At 42.0% G+C, this 17,896-nt stretch overlaps 1 protein-coding gene across 1 annotated transcript; it reads right to left on the bottom strand.

Annotated features, from left to right (window-relative positions):
- Positions 1–7,660: 7,660 nt before the first annotated feature.
- LOC136122789 (zinc finger FYVE domain-containing protein 1-like) lies at positions 7,661–9,991 on the bottom strand. The gene is given in 6 exon segments (XM_065876889.1): positions 7,661–7,984; positions 7,987–8,437; positions 8,480–9,217; positions 9,219–9,678; positions 9,681–9,786; positions 9,788–9,991. Coding segments are annotated over 6 exon segments (2,283 nt in total).
- Between the last annotated feature and the right edge of the window lie 7,905 nt (positions 9,992–17,896).

The raw sequence follows: 17,896 nt of genomic DNA, 5'->3' as shown, positions 1-17,896 counted from the left end.
AGCATCTTTTCATGTGCCTGTTGGCCATCTATATGTCTTCTTTGGAGAAATGTCTATTTAGATCTTCTGCCCACTTTTTGATTGAGTTATTTGGGTTTTTTTGTTATTGAGTTGTATGAGCTGTTTGTATATTTTGGAAAGTAAGCCCTTGTCAGTCGCATCATTTGCAAATACTTTCTCCCAGTCCATAGGTTGTCTTTTCATTTTGTTTATGGTTTCCTTTGCTGTACAAAAGCTTATGAGTTTGATTAGGTCCCGTTTATTTTTGCTTTTATTTCTATTGCCTTGGGAGACTGACCTAAGAAAACATTGGTATGATTCACGTCAGAGAATGTTTTGCCTATGTTCTCTTCTAGGAGTTTTGTGGTGTCATGTCTTATATTTAAGTCTTAAACACTTTTGAATTTATTTTTGTGTATGGTGTGAGGGTATGTTGTGACTTCATTGATTTACACGCGGCTGTCCAGCTTTCTTAACACCACTTGCTGAAGAGACTGACTTTTCTCCATTGTAAATTCTTGCCTCCTTTATCGAAGATTAATTGACCATAGATGTGAAACTGCACACCTCAGATTGGGACTCGAACCCAGCCAAAACCCAAATTGGGACTTGAGCCCACTCTCTTTTAATTGCGATCACACACCTGGTCCCAGGACTTAAGCTCAGGTTCTTTATGTCTCATTGCAGAAAGAATTCAGTGAGAGACTTTCAGTGAAAGTGATAGGTAAGAAATGGATTTATTTAGAGAGATACACATTCCATAGACAGAATACGGTCCATCTCAAAAGGCGAGAATGGCCCTGGGAGAAACACACTACACAAAGTGTGGGCCATCTCAGAAGGCAAGAGACCCCAAAATATGGGGTGGTTAGTTTTTTATGGGATGGGTAATTTCATAGTCTAGCAAGTGGAAGGATTACTCCAACTATTTTGGAGAGGAGTGGGGATTTCCAGGAATTGAGCAACTGCCCACTTTTTGACCTTATATGGTTAACCTTGGAACTGTCATGGTGCTGGTGGGTGTGTCATTTAGCTTATGCTAATGTATACAATGAACATATAATTAGGCTCAAGGTCCCCTGGAAGTGGAATCTTCCTCCATCTTGGACCTAGTTGGTTCTAACCGGTTTATTTTTTATCCAATAGCTATGTTATTCTTTTACAGGTTGTACCCTGCCCCCTTCCCTCCTGTTTCAGGTGTGTGAGTTTATTTCTGGGCACAGGGCAGAGGTTTTTAATTTTAATGAAGTCCAGCTTATCATTTATTTCTTTCATGGATCATGCCTTTGGTGTTGTATCTAAGAAGTCATCACCATACTCAAGGTTATCTAGGTTCTCTCCCATGTTATCTTCTAGGAGTTTTGTAGTTTTACACTTTACATTTAGGTCTGTGATCCATTTTGAGTTAATTTTTGTGAAGGGTGTATGTGATGAAATTTATAATAACAAATATATGTTTAGTATTCATCCCCATTTCTATCACAGCGCTCCTAAAACCCTTGGAATTTCCGAAGTGATAAGGGCAATATGTGTCTTTTGATATTCATAACAAGCCCCTTTCAACCACACCTGAGTTTATGTTAATGTGTTAAATTTTGGAAAGCCCCTAAGTATGGGGTCTGATTGCCGGGGTAATCAACCATGTGATTGAAGGGTTATAATTTAGCCCCTGACCTCCTGGGAGAGGGGAGGGGATGGAGTTTGAGTTCAGTCACCAATGGCCAGTGATTTAATCAAGGATACCCAAAAAGACAGGGTTCAGAGAGCTTCTGGGTTGGTGAACATTTGGAGATACAGGGAGAGGGCACCCCTTCCCATATACCTTGCCCCTATATACCTCTTCATCTGGCTTTTTTATCTGTATCTTTTATCATGTCCTTTATAATTAACTGTTAATGTAAATAAATGTTTCTGAGTTCTGTGAGTTGCTCTAGCAAATTACCAAACAGGAGGAGGGTGTTGTGGGAATCTCTATAACTAGTCAGTCAGAAGCACAGATAACCTGGATTTGCAATTATCATTTAAAGTGGGGAAGGAGTGAGCCCTTAGGCTGTGGGATCTGACACTACCTTTAAGTAGATAGTGTCAGAACTGAGTTAATTGTTTGGTGGTATTGGACAAAACACATAGGGGGTAAGAGCTCTGTCTAGACTGATTTTCTTGCATGTAATGTCTACTTGTTCCAGCAATATTTGTTGAAAAGACTGTCTTTGCTTCAGTGTATTGCCTTTGCTCCTGTCAGAGATCAGTTGACTGTATTTATGTAGATCTGTTTCTGTGCTCTCTGTTTTATTTTTTTATTGATGTCTTTGTTTATTCTTTTGCCAATACCACACTGACTTGATTACTGTAGTTTTATAGTAAGTCTTGAAGTTGGATAGTGTCAGTTCTCAGACTTTGTTCTTCTCCTTCAATAGTGTATTGGCTATTCTGGGTCTTTCGTTTCTCCATATAAACTTTTGAATCAGTTTATCTATATCCACAAAATAACTTGCTGGGATTTTATTTGGGATTGGATTCAATCTGTAGATCAAGTAGGGAAGAACTGACATCTTGACGATATTGATTCTTCCTCTCCATGAACATGGAATCCTTTCATTTCATTCTTCAGAGTTTGGTGATTTCTCTTATAGATCTCTTACATATTTCATTAGATTTATACCTAAGTATTTCATTTTTGGGGTGCTAATGTAAATGGTATTGTGTTTTTCATTTCAAATTCTACTTGTTAATTGCTGGTATATAGAAAAGCAATCGACTTTTTAAAAAGAATATTTATTTATTTTATTTTTGGCTGCATCGGGTCTTAGTTGCAGCATGTGGGATCTTTTGTTGTGGTTCATGGGCTTCTCTCTAGTTGTGGCACATGGGCTGCAGAGCACGTGGTCTCTGTCGTTGTGGTGCACGGGCTCCAGAGCACATGGGTTCTGTAGTTGCAGCACGTGGGCTCACTTGTTGTGGTGTGTGGACTCAGTAGTTGTGGCGTGTGGGCTTAGTTGCCCTGTGGCATGTGGGATCCCAGTTCCCCGACCAGGGATCGAACCCACATCCCCTGCATTGGATCCCTGCATCCTCTTAACCACTGGACCACCAGGGAAGTCCCTAGGAAAGCAATAGACTTTTGTATATTAACATTTTATCCTGTAACCTTGCTATAATCACTTATTAGTTCCAGGAGGGTTTATTTTTATCAGTTCTTTCAGATTTTCTACGTAGATAATCATGTCATCTGCAAAGAAAGACAGGTTTATATCTTCTTTCTCAATCTGTATGTCTTTTATTTCCTTTAATTGTCTTATTGCATTAGCTAGAACTTCTAGTACAATGTTGAAAAAGAATGGCAAGAGGGAGCATCCTTGTTTTATACCTGATCTTAGAAGGAAAACTTAGTTTTTCTCACCATTAAGTATGATGCTAACTGTAGGGTTTTTGGTAGATGCTCTTGATCATGTTGAGGAAGGTCCCCCCTCTATTCCTAGTTTACTGAGAGTTTTTATCATGAAGGGTTTTGGATTTTATCAAATGCTTTTTCTTTTTTTAAATTTAATTTAATTAATTTATTTTTTATACAGCAGATTCTTATTAGTTATCTATTTTATACATATTAGTGTATTCAAATGCTTTTTCTGCATCCAATTTTTCTTTTTTAGTCCATTGTGATGGATTACACGAACTTATTTTCAAATGTTGAATCAGCCTAGCATGCCTGGAATAAATCTCATTTGGTCATGGTGTATAATCCTTTTTATAAATTATTGGATTGGATTTGCTAATATTTTGTTGAGGATTTTTGCAGTTTTATTTTCTTGTAATGTCTTTGTCTGGTTTTTGCATTAGGGTAATGCCAGCCTCATAGAATGAGTTTGGAAGTACAGTTGATCCTTGAACAACACGGGTTTAAATTGCATGAGTCCACTTATACGTGGATTTTTTTTTTCAATAAATACTACAGTACCACACAATCTGCAGTTGGTTGCATCCTCAGATGTGGAACCTTGTGTACTGAGGGCCGGCTCTGGGACTGGAGCATCCGTGGATTTAGTATCTGCAGCAGATCCTGGAACCATGGATACCAAGGGATGACTGTATGCTCTCTGATTCTGTCTTCTAGAAGAGATTGTTAAGAATTAGTATAATTTCTTCCTTAAGTGTTTGGTAGAATTTACCAGTGAACCTATCTGGGCCTGTTTTACATGTTTTGGAAGGCCTGCTGTTGGACAGGGCTGGGTCCCAGGGTGGCTGGCTGTGTGGCCCTGGGGGATACAGGGCTGGTGCCCATCTGCTGATGGGCAGCTAAGCCCCCAGCACTAATAGGGTAGAGGGAGGACTCCGGAATGGTGCTTGCTAGCACTAGTGTCCTCGTGGTAGAACAAGTACCTCAAAATGGCTGCCATCAGTATCTATGTGCCCTGGGGGACCCCATTTGCCTCTTGCCTCTCTAGGACTCTCTAAGATCAGCAAGTGGGTCTGACCCAGGGTCCTTTCAAATTATGCCTCTGCCCTGGGTCTAGGAGCCTGTGAGATTTTGCTTGTGCCCTTTAAGAGAAGAGTCTGTATTTCCTTCAGCCCTCTGGCTCTCCCCTATGCAATCCGCACTGACTTTCAAAGCAAAACTTTCTGTGGACTCTATCTTCTCTATGCAGGACCCCTGGGCTGGAGCCCAGTGTAGGACTCAGACCCTTCACTCCTTGGGGAGAACCTCCACAATTGTAATTACCCTCCAGTTTGTGGGTGTTGACTAAACTGCATCTTTGCCCCTCCTACCAGTTTCCTGTGGCTCCTTCTTTATATCTTTAGTTGTAGAAAATCTTTTCTGCTAGCCTTCAGCTTGTTCTCATATAGTTGTTTTGTAAATAGGTGTAATTTTGGTGTACCCAAAATGGGAGGAGGTGAGCTCAGAGCCTTCCTACTCTACCACCTTGGTCACACAAAAGCTTAGATTATTGATATTAGATCTCTTTTCCTTCCTAATATATGTATTCAATACTGTTCAAAATATCCCTCTCTACACTCCTATCACTGCATCTCACAAGTTTTCATAAGTTGTATTTTCATTTAGTTCAAAATATTTTAAAATTTATCTTGAGATTTCCTCTTTGACCCATGTGTTATCATAGAAGCAAGTTGTTCAGTCTCCAAGTATTTGAGGATTTCCCAGTTATCTTTCTGTTATTGATTTCTAGTTTAATTCCATTGCAGTTTGAATGCAGACATTGCATGATTTCTGTTCTTTAGAATTTGTTAAGGTATGTTTTATGGCCCATAATGTTTTCTGTCTTGATGAATACAGGATATTTCATGCAAGCTTGAGAAGAATGTGTATTCTGGTGTTATTGGATGAAGTAGTCTATAATTATATCCAATTATTTTTTTGAATTTTTGAAATTTATTTATTTTTTTATACAGCAGTTTCTTATTAGTTATCCATTTTATACATATTAGTGTATACATGTCAATCCCAATCTCCCAATGCATCACACCACAACCACCCCCCCGCCACTTTCCCCGCTTGGTGTCCATACGTTTGTTCTCTACATCTATGTGTCTATTTCTGCCTTGCAAACCGGTTCATCTGTACCATTTTTCTAGGTTCCACATATATGCGTTAATATACGGTATTTGTTTTTCTCTTTCTGACTTACTTCACTCTGTATGACAGTCTCTAGATCCATCAACGCCTCTACAAATGACTCGATTTCGTTCCTTTTTCTGGCTGAGTAATATTCCATTGTATATATGTACAACATCTTCTTTATCCATTCGTCTGTCAATGGGCATTTAGGTTGCTTCCATGTCCTGGCTATTGTAAATAGTGCTGCAATAAACGTTGGGGTGCATGTGTCTTTTTGAATTATGGTTTTCTCAGGGTATATGTGCAGTAGTGGGATTGCTGCATCATATGGTAGTTCTATTTTTAGTTTTTTAAGGAACCTCCATACTGTTCTCCATAGTGGCTGTATCAATTTACATTCCCACCAACAGTGCAAGAGGGTTCCCTTTTCTCCACACCCTCTCCAGCATTTGTTGTTTGTAGATTTTCTGATGATGCCCATTCTAACTGGTGTGAGGTGATACCTCATTGTCGTTTTGATTTGCATTTCTCTAATGGTTAGTGATGTTGAGCAGCTTTTCATGTGCTTCTTGGCCATCTGTATGTCTTCTTTGGAGAAATGTCTATTTAGGTCTTCTTCCCATTTCTGGATTGGGTTGTTTGTTTTTATAAAAATTGAGCTGCACGAGCTGTTTATATATTTTGGAGATTAATCCTTTGTCCGCTGAGTCATTTGCATATATTTTCTGCCACTCTGAGGGTTGTCTTTTTGTCTTGTTTGTAGTTTCCTTTGCTTTGCAAAAGCTCTTAAGTTTCATAAGGTCCCACTTAATTTTGTTTTTATTTCCATTACTCTAGGAGGTGGATCAAAAAAGATCTTGCTGTGATTTATGTCAAAGAGTGTTCTTCCTATGTTTTCCTCTAAGAGTTTTATAGTGTCTCGTCTTACATTTAGGTCTCTAATCCATTTTGAGTTTATTTTTGTGTATGGTGTTAGGGAGTGTTCTAATTTCATTCTTTTACATGTAGGTGTGTCCAGTTTTCCCAGCACCACTTATTGAATAGACTGTCTTTTCTCCATTGTATATCCTTGCCTCTTCTGTCATAGATTAGTTGACTATATGTGCGTGGGTTTATCTCTGGGCTTTCTATCCAGTTCCATTGATCTATATTTCTGTTTTTGTGCCAGTACCATATTGTCTTGATTACTGTAGCTTTGTGGTATAGTCTGAAGTCAGGGAGTCTGATTCCTCCAGCTCCATTTTTTTCCCCTCAAGATTGCATTTCTATTCAGGGTCTTTTGTGTCTCCATACAAATTTTAAGATTTTTTGTTCCAGTTCTGTAAAAAATGCCATTAGTAATTTGATAGGGATTGCATTGACTCTGTAGATTGCTTTGGGTACTATAGTCATTTTCACAATATTGATTCTTCCAATCCAAGAACATGGTATATCTCTCCATCTGTTCACGTCATTTTTGATTTCTTTCATCAGTGTCTTATAATTTTCTGAGTGCAGCTCTTTTACCTTCTTAGGTAGATTTATTCCTAGGTATTTTGTTCTATTTGTTGCGATGATGAATGGAATTGTTTCCTTAATTTCTCTTTTTGATTTTTTGTTGTTAGTGTGTAGGAATGCAAGAGATTTCTGTGCACTAATTTTGTATCCTGCAACTTTACCAAATTCATTGATTAGCTCTAGTAGTTTTCTGGTGACATCTGTAGGATTCTCTATGTATAGTATCATGTCATCTGCAAACAGTGACAGTTTTACTTCTTCTTTTCCAATTTGTATTCCTTTTATTTCTTTTTCTTCTCTGATTGCTGTGGCTAGGACTTCCAAAACTATGTTGAATAATAGTGGCGAGAGTGGACATCCTTGTCTTGTTCCTGATCTTAGAGAAAATGCTTTCAGTTTTTCACCACTGAGAATGATGTTTGCTGTGGGTTTGTTGTATATGGCCTTTATTATGTTGAGGTAGGTTCCCTCTATGCCCACTTTCTGGAGAGTTTTTTTTATCATAAATGGGTGTTGAATTTTGTCAGAAGATTTTTCTGTGTCTATTGAGATGATCATGTGGGTTTTATTCTTCACTTTTGTGGGGGGGCATTAAAGGTCACCAGGCTTTTTATTGCCATTAAAGCAGACTCGGACAGGATGGTCCCAGCCTCGAGAGGGGACAGCCTGGTGGTCATGGGAACACTCATCACAGAAGCCCTGTCTGCAGGCCCAGCAGTGGTACTTGGAAAGCTTGACGCTGAACTCCTTCTGGCAGTTGTGGTAGTGCAGGATCTCATGGTCTGGTACCCAGTACACCGGCCTGGCCGCATCCTTCACCAAACCTAGTGGTATGTCATTGGCCGTCACCACGGCTCCCAAAGTGTTCTGCACGGACTTGCCCACCTTCCAAGCAATCAGCATCCCACCCTCACTGAGGTACCCTGTGCCTCGGTGACATCTAACTGAGAATTCCTGGCTTCATAGCAGTTGTCACACACCCTCACGGGTGCAGGGCCCCAGCCCCACTCCGGCACTGGCCGGGTCATGGGTGAACAGCTGTCACAGAAGCCCTCCCCCCAGGCCCGGCAGTGATGCTTGATGTCATTATCTTTAAAGGATGTAGCACACTTGTTGCAGCTCAGGATCTGGGAGTTGGGCCTCCAGTAGGCAGAGGCGATCTGGTATGTCAGCCAGGACGTCACAACCTTGGTGGGCCCAAGGCTAAGCTCAGACACCGACTGAGCCATGAAGTTCATCCCATCCAAGAGGCGCTGGGCAGCATTGTTGTTGTCCTTCAGAAATCCATTAGTTCCAGGCCACACATGCACAATCTCTGTCTGCACCACTGTGTCCACAGGATATTGGTTCCCAAACCAGTACTGCCGGCTACAGTAGACCACGCCGCAGTTGGGACATTCGATTACGTACCCAGACCAGGCATATTTTGCGAGATCCATCCAGGGGGAGTCGGTTGAAGCAGACGTCTTGGGCACCACGCTGACTTCATTGCCTCTCTCGTAGCAGGCCTTGCAGGTAAAAACCCGGTTGTCATACTGGTGAGAGTATCTGCAGCGGCTTTTGGCTTCATGAGGTACTCCTTCTTTCCCGTGATTCATGCTGTTCTTACATCCAGCCCCACAGCTGAGGCACAGGACGGAGCAGGTGAAGTACTCATCTGGAAAAAGGGAGCTGTGTGCCATCTCATCATCGGGGATCTCACCGCTGAAGTGGTCGCTGAGGGCCTTCAGAGCTTTGAAGATGATCCCTGGGTGCCAGAGAGAACGGGTGGTGTTATTCTCTAGTTGTTGCTCCAAAGCACGCCGAAGACCAGAAAAGTCTGTGGGAGGATTGTATGTCCTCGTTCCCTTGTAACGAATAGAACTGGAGGCTTCAGGGAAGCGGCCCAGCTTCCGGAACCGGTCCTGGATGAGCTTCTCGGGCACCTCGGAGGGGTGATCAGAGCCCAGCAGCTGAGTGTGCACAGTCTCGTGGAAAACGATAACAGCAGGGCCCAGGGTGGACAGGGGGACATCCAGGCCACAGCGGGCAGTGGTAGCCTTGAGCTGCTTGGTGAAGTGCTTCAGATAAGCTTCTGAGGCGTCCCCAAGGAACTTGAAGAGGTCATTGTGCAGTCGGTCTGCATGAGTTCGATAGATGACGAGGTCTAATGGCCAGAACCTTAAGCAGTACCCATGTTCTCTGGCTTATATTCACTGTAGCCCCCAAGAGCCCTTCTGTGTCTATCACTGCTACTTTGTGGACTGGGTCATATGCCGCCCACACTCCAACAGTGCAGGACTCCTGGGCAGGGGAGGTTTTGAAGACTTCCCGGCCACAAAAGAAAGTGTGGTTGAGGGTATGAGACTTCTCATCCCCAGTATTTCCAAAAATGGAAACCACTTTCAGATGCTGATAGGGTTTGCAGTCCAATTTCCTAATAAAGTCCTCTTCATTCGTTACCTGAATTTTTTCATTCTCATCTACTAGGAGGAAACTCACAACCTTCTCAGTCATCTTCTTCCTCTTGGTGTCCTCATCCATCCCTTCTTCCTCCAGCACCTGGACCTTAGCCACATGGTACACAGTAACAGGGTGCCTCCTTTTGTTACCCTCAGAATGAGTCCTCTCTGGCACTCCAGGAACAAGTTGATTTTACAGGTCTGGCACCTCACGTCTGCCGTCTGCTTCATACCTGGAGGATGCCCACTGGGGCCCTTGCAGGGGTCACAGTAAGGGAACGTGGCCAGCTTTGAGTCTGATCCGCTCATGGTTTCTCAGGCACTCCTGCCGCTGGAGCTTCTCCTCATAGCGGAGACACTGCAGGCTGCAGCACTCATCACACTCGGAGACGCCTTCATCAGTCCCGCTGCAGGTGTAACTCTCCTGGCACAACAGCCCAGGCTTCAGACCTTTCTCTGCTGGGGACGTCTGCGCACTCATATTCAGACCGGGAAGGAAAGCATCTACAATATAACAGTACCTGGGCTTTCCCCAGAAGTGAAGACAAAGGCATTGAGTCTGAAGACTGAGCACAGCCTCCACAGGGTTCTGAACACCCTTAAAAAAATGTTTTTAAAAAAACATTCGATGTCCTATCAGAATTCTTCACACATTTACAAACGTTCGGATGTTTAATTTTCTGCTGCCAAGCCTCCTGGATCAGCAGCAATGTTGACTTGGCTTGATAGTTTCATCCTCCATAAAGTGCAGGCAAATATATGGTTAAAATTAACTTGAGAGGGTCTGTTATGGCTATCTGAGAGAGATCTGATGGGTTCACTGAGGTGGGCGCATGCATGGGGCCTCAGACACAAGGTTTTGGTAATGAAAGAGAGTGGTCAGGAACTTTTCAATATTATCCAGCTTAAGTCAGTATTTCAGAGGATACCTCGACGCCTCTCTCCAGCCGGGGATTCCTCACCCTTCCTTCTTTCCGGACAACACCACCACAACCCAAGGGGCAGCAGCAAGGTCTAAGAACAAAGAAGGGCACCCCAAATCCCCCCACGCTGGCAGAGGCCAGAGCCGCATCCATTGTTTATACCACCCCCACCGCCCCCGCCCCCCCCTTCCTTCCGGGGGGCAGAGGGAGCTCCAGGGCTATCACTCGTCCGGTGCAGGGCTATGCCCTTCCCTCCCCGACCGCAGCATCCCGGGAACCCTACCAAGAAGCAGCTCTGCTGTGGCGAGGAAGCGTCAGGGGATCCCGGGGCCCCGGTGGAGGTATGGGCTGTTCCTCAGGGCACCAGTGGATCTATCCTCATCTCCATTTCCATCCCCCTTCTCCTTCACTGCCTCCTGAGGTTCCTCCTCTCCTGTTGTCAGTTAGGATCAGCTGATGCGAGTGAAATTCTCCCTGCTCCCAATTTGTTAATATGGTGTATCACACTGATTGATTTGTGTATATTGATACGCAATATAAATATTTTGCATCCCTGGGATAAACCCCACTTGATCATGGTGTATGATCCTTTTAATGTGTTGTTGGATTCTGTTTGCTAGTATTTTGTTGAGGAATTTTGCATCTATATTCATCAGTGATATTGGTCTGTAATTTTCTTTTTTTGTAGTATCTTTGTCTGGTTTTGGTATCAGGGTGATGGTGGCCTCATAGAATGAGTTTGGGAAGAGTTTGAGAAGGATAGGTGTTAGCTCTTCTCTAAATGTTTGATAGAATTCACCTGTGAAGCCATCTGGTCCTGGACTTTTGTTTGTTGGAAGATTTTTAATCACAGTTTCAATTTCATCACTTGTGATTTGTCTGTTCATATTTTCTGTTTCTTTCTGGTTAAGTCTTGGAAGCTTATACCTTTCTAAGACTTTGTCCATTTCTTCCAGGTTGTCCATTTTATTGGCATACAGTTGCTTGTAGTAGTCTCTTAGGATGCTTTGTATTTCTGTGGCGTCTGTTGTAACTTCTCCTTTTTCATTTCTGATTTTATTGATTTGAGTCCTCTCCCTGTTTTTCTTGATGAGTCTGGCTAATGGTTTATCAATTTTGTTGTTTATCTTCTCAAAGAACCAGCTTTTAGTTTTATTGATCTTTACTATTGTTTTCTTTGTTTCTATTTCATTTATTTCTGCTCTGATCTTTATGATTTCTTTTCTTCTACTAACTTTGGGTTTTGTTTGTTCTTCTTTCTCTAGTTCCTTTAGGTGTAAGGTTAGATTGTTTATTTGAGATTTTTCTTGTTTCTTGAGGTAGGCTTGCATTGCTATAAACTTCCCTCTTAGAAGTGCTTTTGCTGCATCCCATAGGTTTTGGATCATCGTGTTTTCGTTGTCATTTGTCTCAAGGTATTTTTTTATTTCCTCTTTGATTTCTTCAGTGATCTCTTGGTTATTTAGTAACGTATTGTTTAACCTCCATGTGTCTGTGTTTTTTAGGTTTTTTTCCCTATAATTGATTTCTAATCTCATAGCATTGTGGTCAGAAAAGATGCTTGATATGATTTCAATTTTCTTAAATTTACTGAGGCTTAATTTGTGACCAAGATGTGATCTATCCTGGAGAATGTTCCTTGCACACTTGAGAAGAAAGTGTAATCTGTTTTTGGATGGAGTGTCCTATAAATACCAATTAAATCTATCTGGTCTGTTGTGTCATTTAAAGCTTGTGTTTCCTTATTAATTTTCTGTTTGGATAATCTGTCCACTGGTGTAAGTGAAGTGTTAAAGTCCCCCACTATTATTGTGTTACTGTTGATTTCCTCTTTTATAGCTGTTAGCAGTTGCCTTAGATATTGAGGTGCTCCTATGTTGGATGCATATATATTTATAATTGTTATATCTTCTTCTTGGATTGATCCCTTCATCATTATGTAGTGTCCTTCCTTGTCTCTTTATTTAACATTCTTTATTTTAAAGTCTATTTTATCTGATATGAGTATTGCTACTCCAGCTTTCTTTTGATTTCTATTTGCATGGAATATCTTTTTCCACCCCCTCACTTTCAGTCTGTATGTGTCCCTAGGTCTGAAGTAGGTTTCTTGTAGACAGCATATATATGGGTCTTGTTTTTGTATCCATTCAGCGAGCCTGTGTCTTTTGGTTGGCACATTTAATCCATTCACTTTTAATGTAATTATCGATATGTACGTTCCTATTACCATTTTCTTAATTGTTATGGGTTTGTTTTTGTAGGTCCTTTTCTTCTCTTGTGTTTCCCACTTAGAGAAGTTCCTTTAGCATTTGTTGTAGAGCTGGTTTGGTGGTGCTGAACTTTCTCAGCTTTTGCTTGTCTGTAAAGCTTTTGATTTCTCCGTTGAATCTGAATGAGATCCTTGCTGGGTAGAGTAATCTTGGTTGTAGGTTCTTCCCTTTCATCACTTTAAACATATCATGCCACTCCCTTCTGGCTTACAGAGTTTCTGCTGAGAAATCAGCTGTTAACCTTATGGGAGTTGCCTTTTATGTTATTTGTTGTTTTTCCCTTGTTGCTTTCAAAAATTTTTCTTTGTCTTTAATTTTTGTCAGTTTGATTACTGTGTGTCTCGGCATGTTTCTCCTTGAGTTTATCCTGCCTGGGACTCTCTGTGCTTCCTGGACTTGGGTGGCTATTTCCTTTTCCATGTTAGGGAAGTTTTTGACTATAATCTCTTCAAATATTTTTGGGTCTTTTCTCTCTCTCTTCTCCTTCTAGGACCCCTGTAATGCGAATGTTGTTGCATTTAATGTTGTCCCAGAGGTCTGTTAGGCTGTCTTCATTTCTTTTCATTCTTTTTTCTTTATTCTGTTCCATGGCAGTGAATTCCACCATTGTGTCTTCCAGGTCACTTATCCGTTCTTCTGCCTCAGTTATTCTGCTATTGATTCCTTCTAGTGTATTTTTCATTTCAGTTATTGTATTGTTCATCTCTATTTGTTTGTTCTTTAATTCTTCTAGGTGTTTTTTCTTTAATTTTTCTAGGTCTTTGTTAAACATTTTTTGCATCTTCTCGATCTTTGCCTCCATTCTTTTTCCGAGATCCTGGATCATCTTCACTATCATTATTCTGAATTCTTTTTCTGGAAGGTTTCCTATCTCCATTTCATTTGGTTGTTTTTCTGGGGTTTTATCTTTTTCCTTCATCTGGTACTTAGCCCTCTGCCTTTTCATCTTGTCTGTCTTTCTGTGAATGTGGTTTTTGTTCCAAAGGCTGCAGGATTGTAGTTTTTCTTGCTTCTGCTGTCTGCCCTCTGGTGGATGAGGCTATCTAAGAGGCTTGTGCAAGTTTCCTGATGGGAGGGACTGGTGGTGGGTAGAGCTGGCTGTTGCTCTGGTGGGCAGAGCTCAGTAAAACTTTAATCTGCTTATCTGCTGATGGGTGGGGCTGGGTTCCCTCCCTGTTGGTTGTTTGGCCTGAGGCGACCCAACACTGGAGCCTACCTGGCTCTTTGGTGGGGCTAATGGTGGACTCCGGGAGGGCTCACACCAAGGAGTACTTCCCAGAACTTCTGCTGCCAGTGTCCTTGTCCTCACGGTGAGCCACAGCCACCCCCCGCCTCTGCAGGAGACCCTCCAACACTAGCAGGTAGGTCTGGTTCAGTCTCCTGTGGGGTCACTGCTCCCCCTCCTGGGTCCCAGTGTGCACACTACTTTGTGTGTGCCCTGCAAGGGTGGAGTCTCTGGTTCCCCCAGTCCTGTTGAAGTCCTGCAATCAAATCCCACTAGCCTTCAAAGTTTGATTCTCTAGGAATTCCTCCTCCTGTTGCCAGACCCCCAGGTTGGGAAGCCTGACGTGGGGCTCAGAACCTTCACTCCAGCGGGTGGACTTCTGTGGTATAAGTGTTCTCCAGTTTGTGAGTCACCCACCCAGCAGTTATGGGGTTTGATTTTATTGTGATTGCGCCCCTCCTACCGTCTCATTGTGGCTTCTCCTTTTTCTTTGGATGTGGGGTATCTTTTTTGGTGAGTTCCAGTGTCTTCCTGTCAATGATTGTTCAGCAGTTAGTTGTGATTCCGGTGCTCTCGCAAGAGGGAGTGAGAACACGTCCTTCTAGTCTGCCATCTTGAACCAATCTTCACTATTTTTTAAAATGGTAACTTTATAATATATATATATATATATTCTTAATTATATTATTTATTTTTGGCTGCGTTGGGTCTTCATTGCTGCACGCGGGCTTCCTCTAGTTGCGGCAAGCGAGGGCTGCTCTTCATTGCAGTGTGTGGGCTTCTGATAGCGGTGGCTTCTCTTGTTGTGGATCACAGGCTCTAGGTGCATGGGCTTCTGTCGTTGTGGCACACGGGGTCAGTAGTTACGGCTCATGGGCTGTAGAGTGCAGGCTCAGTAGTTGTGGCGCACGGGCTTAGTTGCTCTGTGTCATGTGGGATCTTCCCAGGCCAGGGCTCAAACCCATGTCCCCTCCATTGGCAGATGGACTCTTAACCACTGTGCCACCAGGGAAGTCCAAATCATAGTTATTTTTAATTGCTGGTCTGATCATTCCAACATGTCTGCCACATCTGACTCTGGTTCTGTTGCTTGATGTGTCTCTTCAAAATTTTTTTTTTTTGCCTTCTAGTATGCCTAGTAATTCTTTTTTGAAAGCTGGATATGAGACATGAGGTACTGGGTAGAGGAACTGTAATAAATAGGCATTTAGTAGTGCTGGCCAGGTGTGGAAAGTGGGAAGTGCTCTTTTGTCCTGTGGCCTATCTTTTAGTGAACTTGACAAGTTCACACTGCCCAGTCTAGCCCACCTCTCTGGTGGGACAGGATGGCTAGAGGGGGCTGGAGTTGGGTGTCTCCCTCCCCCTAGGTCGTTTAGGTTCTATAAAGCCCCAATAGGTTCACTGTGCTAAAACAGTTTCTTTTGAGGGCAGGCCTCCTGAGGAACAGTGCACTCTGGCTGCTTTTCCGCTCTCTCTAGCCGCAGAGATTATCTCCAGCTGTACTGCGAGGACCGGGTACAGCTCCTAGAGGAAGAACTCAGAACTGTGGGCACACCCTGCCAAAGCCGGGCTCTCCCGAAGTTCTTCACTCTTGGACCTGTCCACCCTGAGCCTCCAGCAACTGGTCAGTTACAGTTTAGCTTTTCCTGTACTGGTAGTGGCTCCGCTGAGGTTTCTGCTCACAGGTTTCTACTCAGTTAGGTTGTGATTTTTTGTATTCACCTGTCTGTCTCTCTAAATTTTGGAGGCAGCAGTTTGCCCTGTGGTCTCAGTTCTCAGATGTATCTAAGAAGAGCTGTTGGTTTTCAGTTTGTTCACATTTTTACTTGTTAACATAGAATGGCTGCTTCCAAGCTCCTTATATGCAGACTGGAAACCAGAAGTCTCAACTGTTTATTTTTTTCCTTATGTTTTTCATTTAGTAGAAAAACAGTGTGACATTAAGAAAACATTTTAAATCTCCATAAGATGACCTGTCATGTTTTCAGTTATTCACATTCTTTTCCAGTCTTTGTTCACATGTATGCATGTTTTACTTCGCTATTACCACTGTAAACAGAGAAAAGTTTTCACTATGTTTGTTGAGCATAGCTATCTTTAAAATTTTTGCTTAATATTCCACCTGGTTTGTATATATTTTCATAGCTTTCTTCATATTGGATGTTAGATATTGTTTGTTTCCAGCTTTCATCTACTGGGACTTATTCTTCAATTTTAGCTAGCATCTACTTATTAAACATTAAGTGCTTTACATCAGGTATTTTCACTTCCAGTTTGTAGTTGAAGAAGCTGAAGCTTCTTTGTGTTAAATAACTTATCCGAGCTTATATAATGAGTAAGTATCAGAGCCAGGATTTACTTTTTTGTTTTTGGCTGCGCCACACGGCATGAAGAATCTTACTTCCCCAACCGGGGATCAAACCCGTGCCCCCTGCGGTGGAAGTGTGGAGTCCTAACCACTGGACCACCAGGGAATTCCCAGATCCAGGATTTCAAATCAGACATTTTAAAACTCAAAAGCCCGTATTCTTTACTTCCATAGTATGCTGTCATTTCAACTGACTTTTTTCTTATTTAAATGACTTCCTAAGATAAAGTCCCAGAAGAATACTGTTTGTGATTTATAATATGAATTATTAAACATTTTTCCCAATAAGAAAGTACTATTATTATCACTTTACTAGTTTATTTTTTTCCAAATTTAATATTTTAAAATAGTACAAGTTAATGTTTATTTTGTATATAAGTTCAGAGTTTTTCAAAGTGTTTGTTTATGATTTGTTTTCTTCTTTAAATCTGTTCTTGTTTATTGCCTATTTATAAGTGTTATCTTGATGTTTATATTTTGCATGTACATTTTAATTTATCAATCTGTTCTATTATTTTAACTGCTTCAGATTTTAGAAAGTTGTTTCATCAAACCCTTGATAGCCAATTATAATTTATTCTAGTTTTCCTAACATTCAACATGTAACTCCTGATTTTGAGTTTGTTTTTGTATATGGTGTAAGGTGTTTAATCTTATTTCCAAATTGTTGTTCAGTTATCCCAATATCACTTATTCAATCAAACTTTTCCTCTTGTTGTTCTGAGTGTGGTGGCGTACAGAGAACTACCAGTAAGGCCCACAAATAATTACCAGTCTGTCCAAAGCAGAAGAAAACAAAAATACTCAGTGCCTCTAGGAAGAGAGGCGAAAGCAGAGCTACTGACCATTTCTCTGCCATTTACCATGCCCTGCGTGGAGTCGGCCATGTTTGTGAGTAGGGCTAAGGTCACTCTCATTCTTGATCGTGTGCTGCCCTCTAACTGCACTGCGGGTCACCTACAGCTTGCCACCATGCTTGTGTCGAGAGCATCCTCCACAGGTACTCAGAGGGACAGCATCTGGACCCATTTGCCTGCCTTTTGCTGTTTCTCTCTTGGTGAGCTTGACTGTGCCTCTCCCCAGCAGATACTTCCTGGACCCTCCATAGGAGAAGGTGGCCTTTGGCATGTTTTCTCTAGTGCTGTGTTTTACCTTAGATTTTTTTGTTGTTTCTTTTACTCTTCCTACTATCATTCATTCTCAGTGTTTCCAGACTGTCCTATTAGGGATTGTTCTTTTGACTTGGGGACCACGGTTTCCTGGCTCTAATACCCATTCCGTTGTCCTCCACGCTCTGCATGCAGGGCATCCTCACCATCTTGGTGGTCCTGTGATCTGGGTGTTTCAGTCCCGAGCACTGGCGGACAAGAGCACAGAGGTGATGGGACGTGGTGTCGTGATGTTTGGCCCACCATGCCCTTAGAGATGTTTTATCCACCATACATTTAATTCACAAAGAACCTTTGCATTGCCCCCACTTCTGAGCACATCTTCCCTGAAAAATTTGACCTGTGGTTCTAGGGCATCATATTTTCCATGTGCTGATTGTGTTTCTCCATGTCCAGTCTTCAGGTCCTCATTCCCTAGAAGGTGCTTCTTC

Source organism: Phocoena phocoena, chromosome 4 (assembly GCF_963924675.1).
Source record: "Phocoena phocoena chromosome 4, mPhoPho1.1, whole genome shotgun sequence".
NCBI classification, from domain to species: domain Eukaryota; kingdom Metazoa; phylum Chordata; class Mammalia; order Artiodactyla; family Phocoenidae; genus Phocoena; species Phocoena phocoena.
This window is presented reverse-complemented; position numbering and strand designations above follow the sequence as displayed.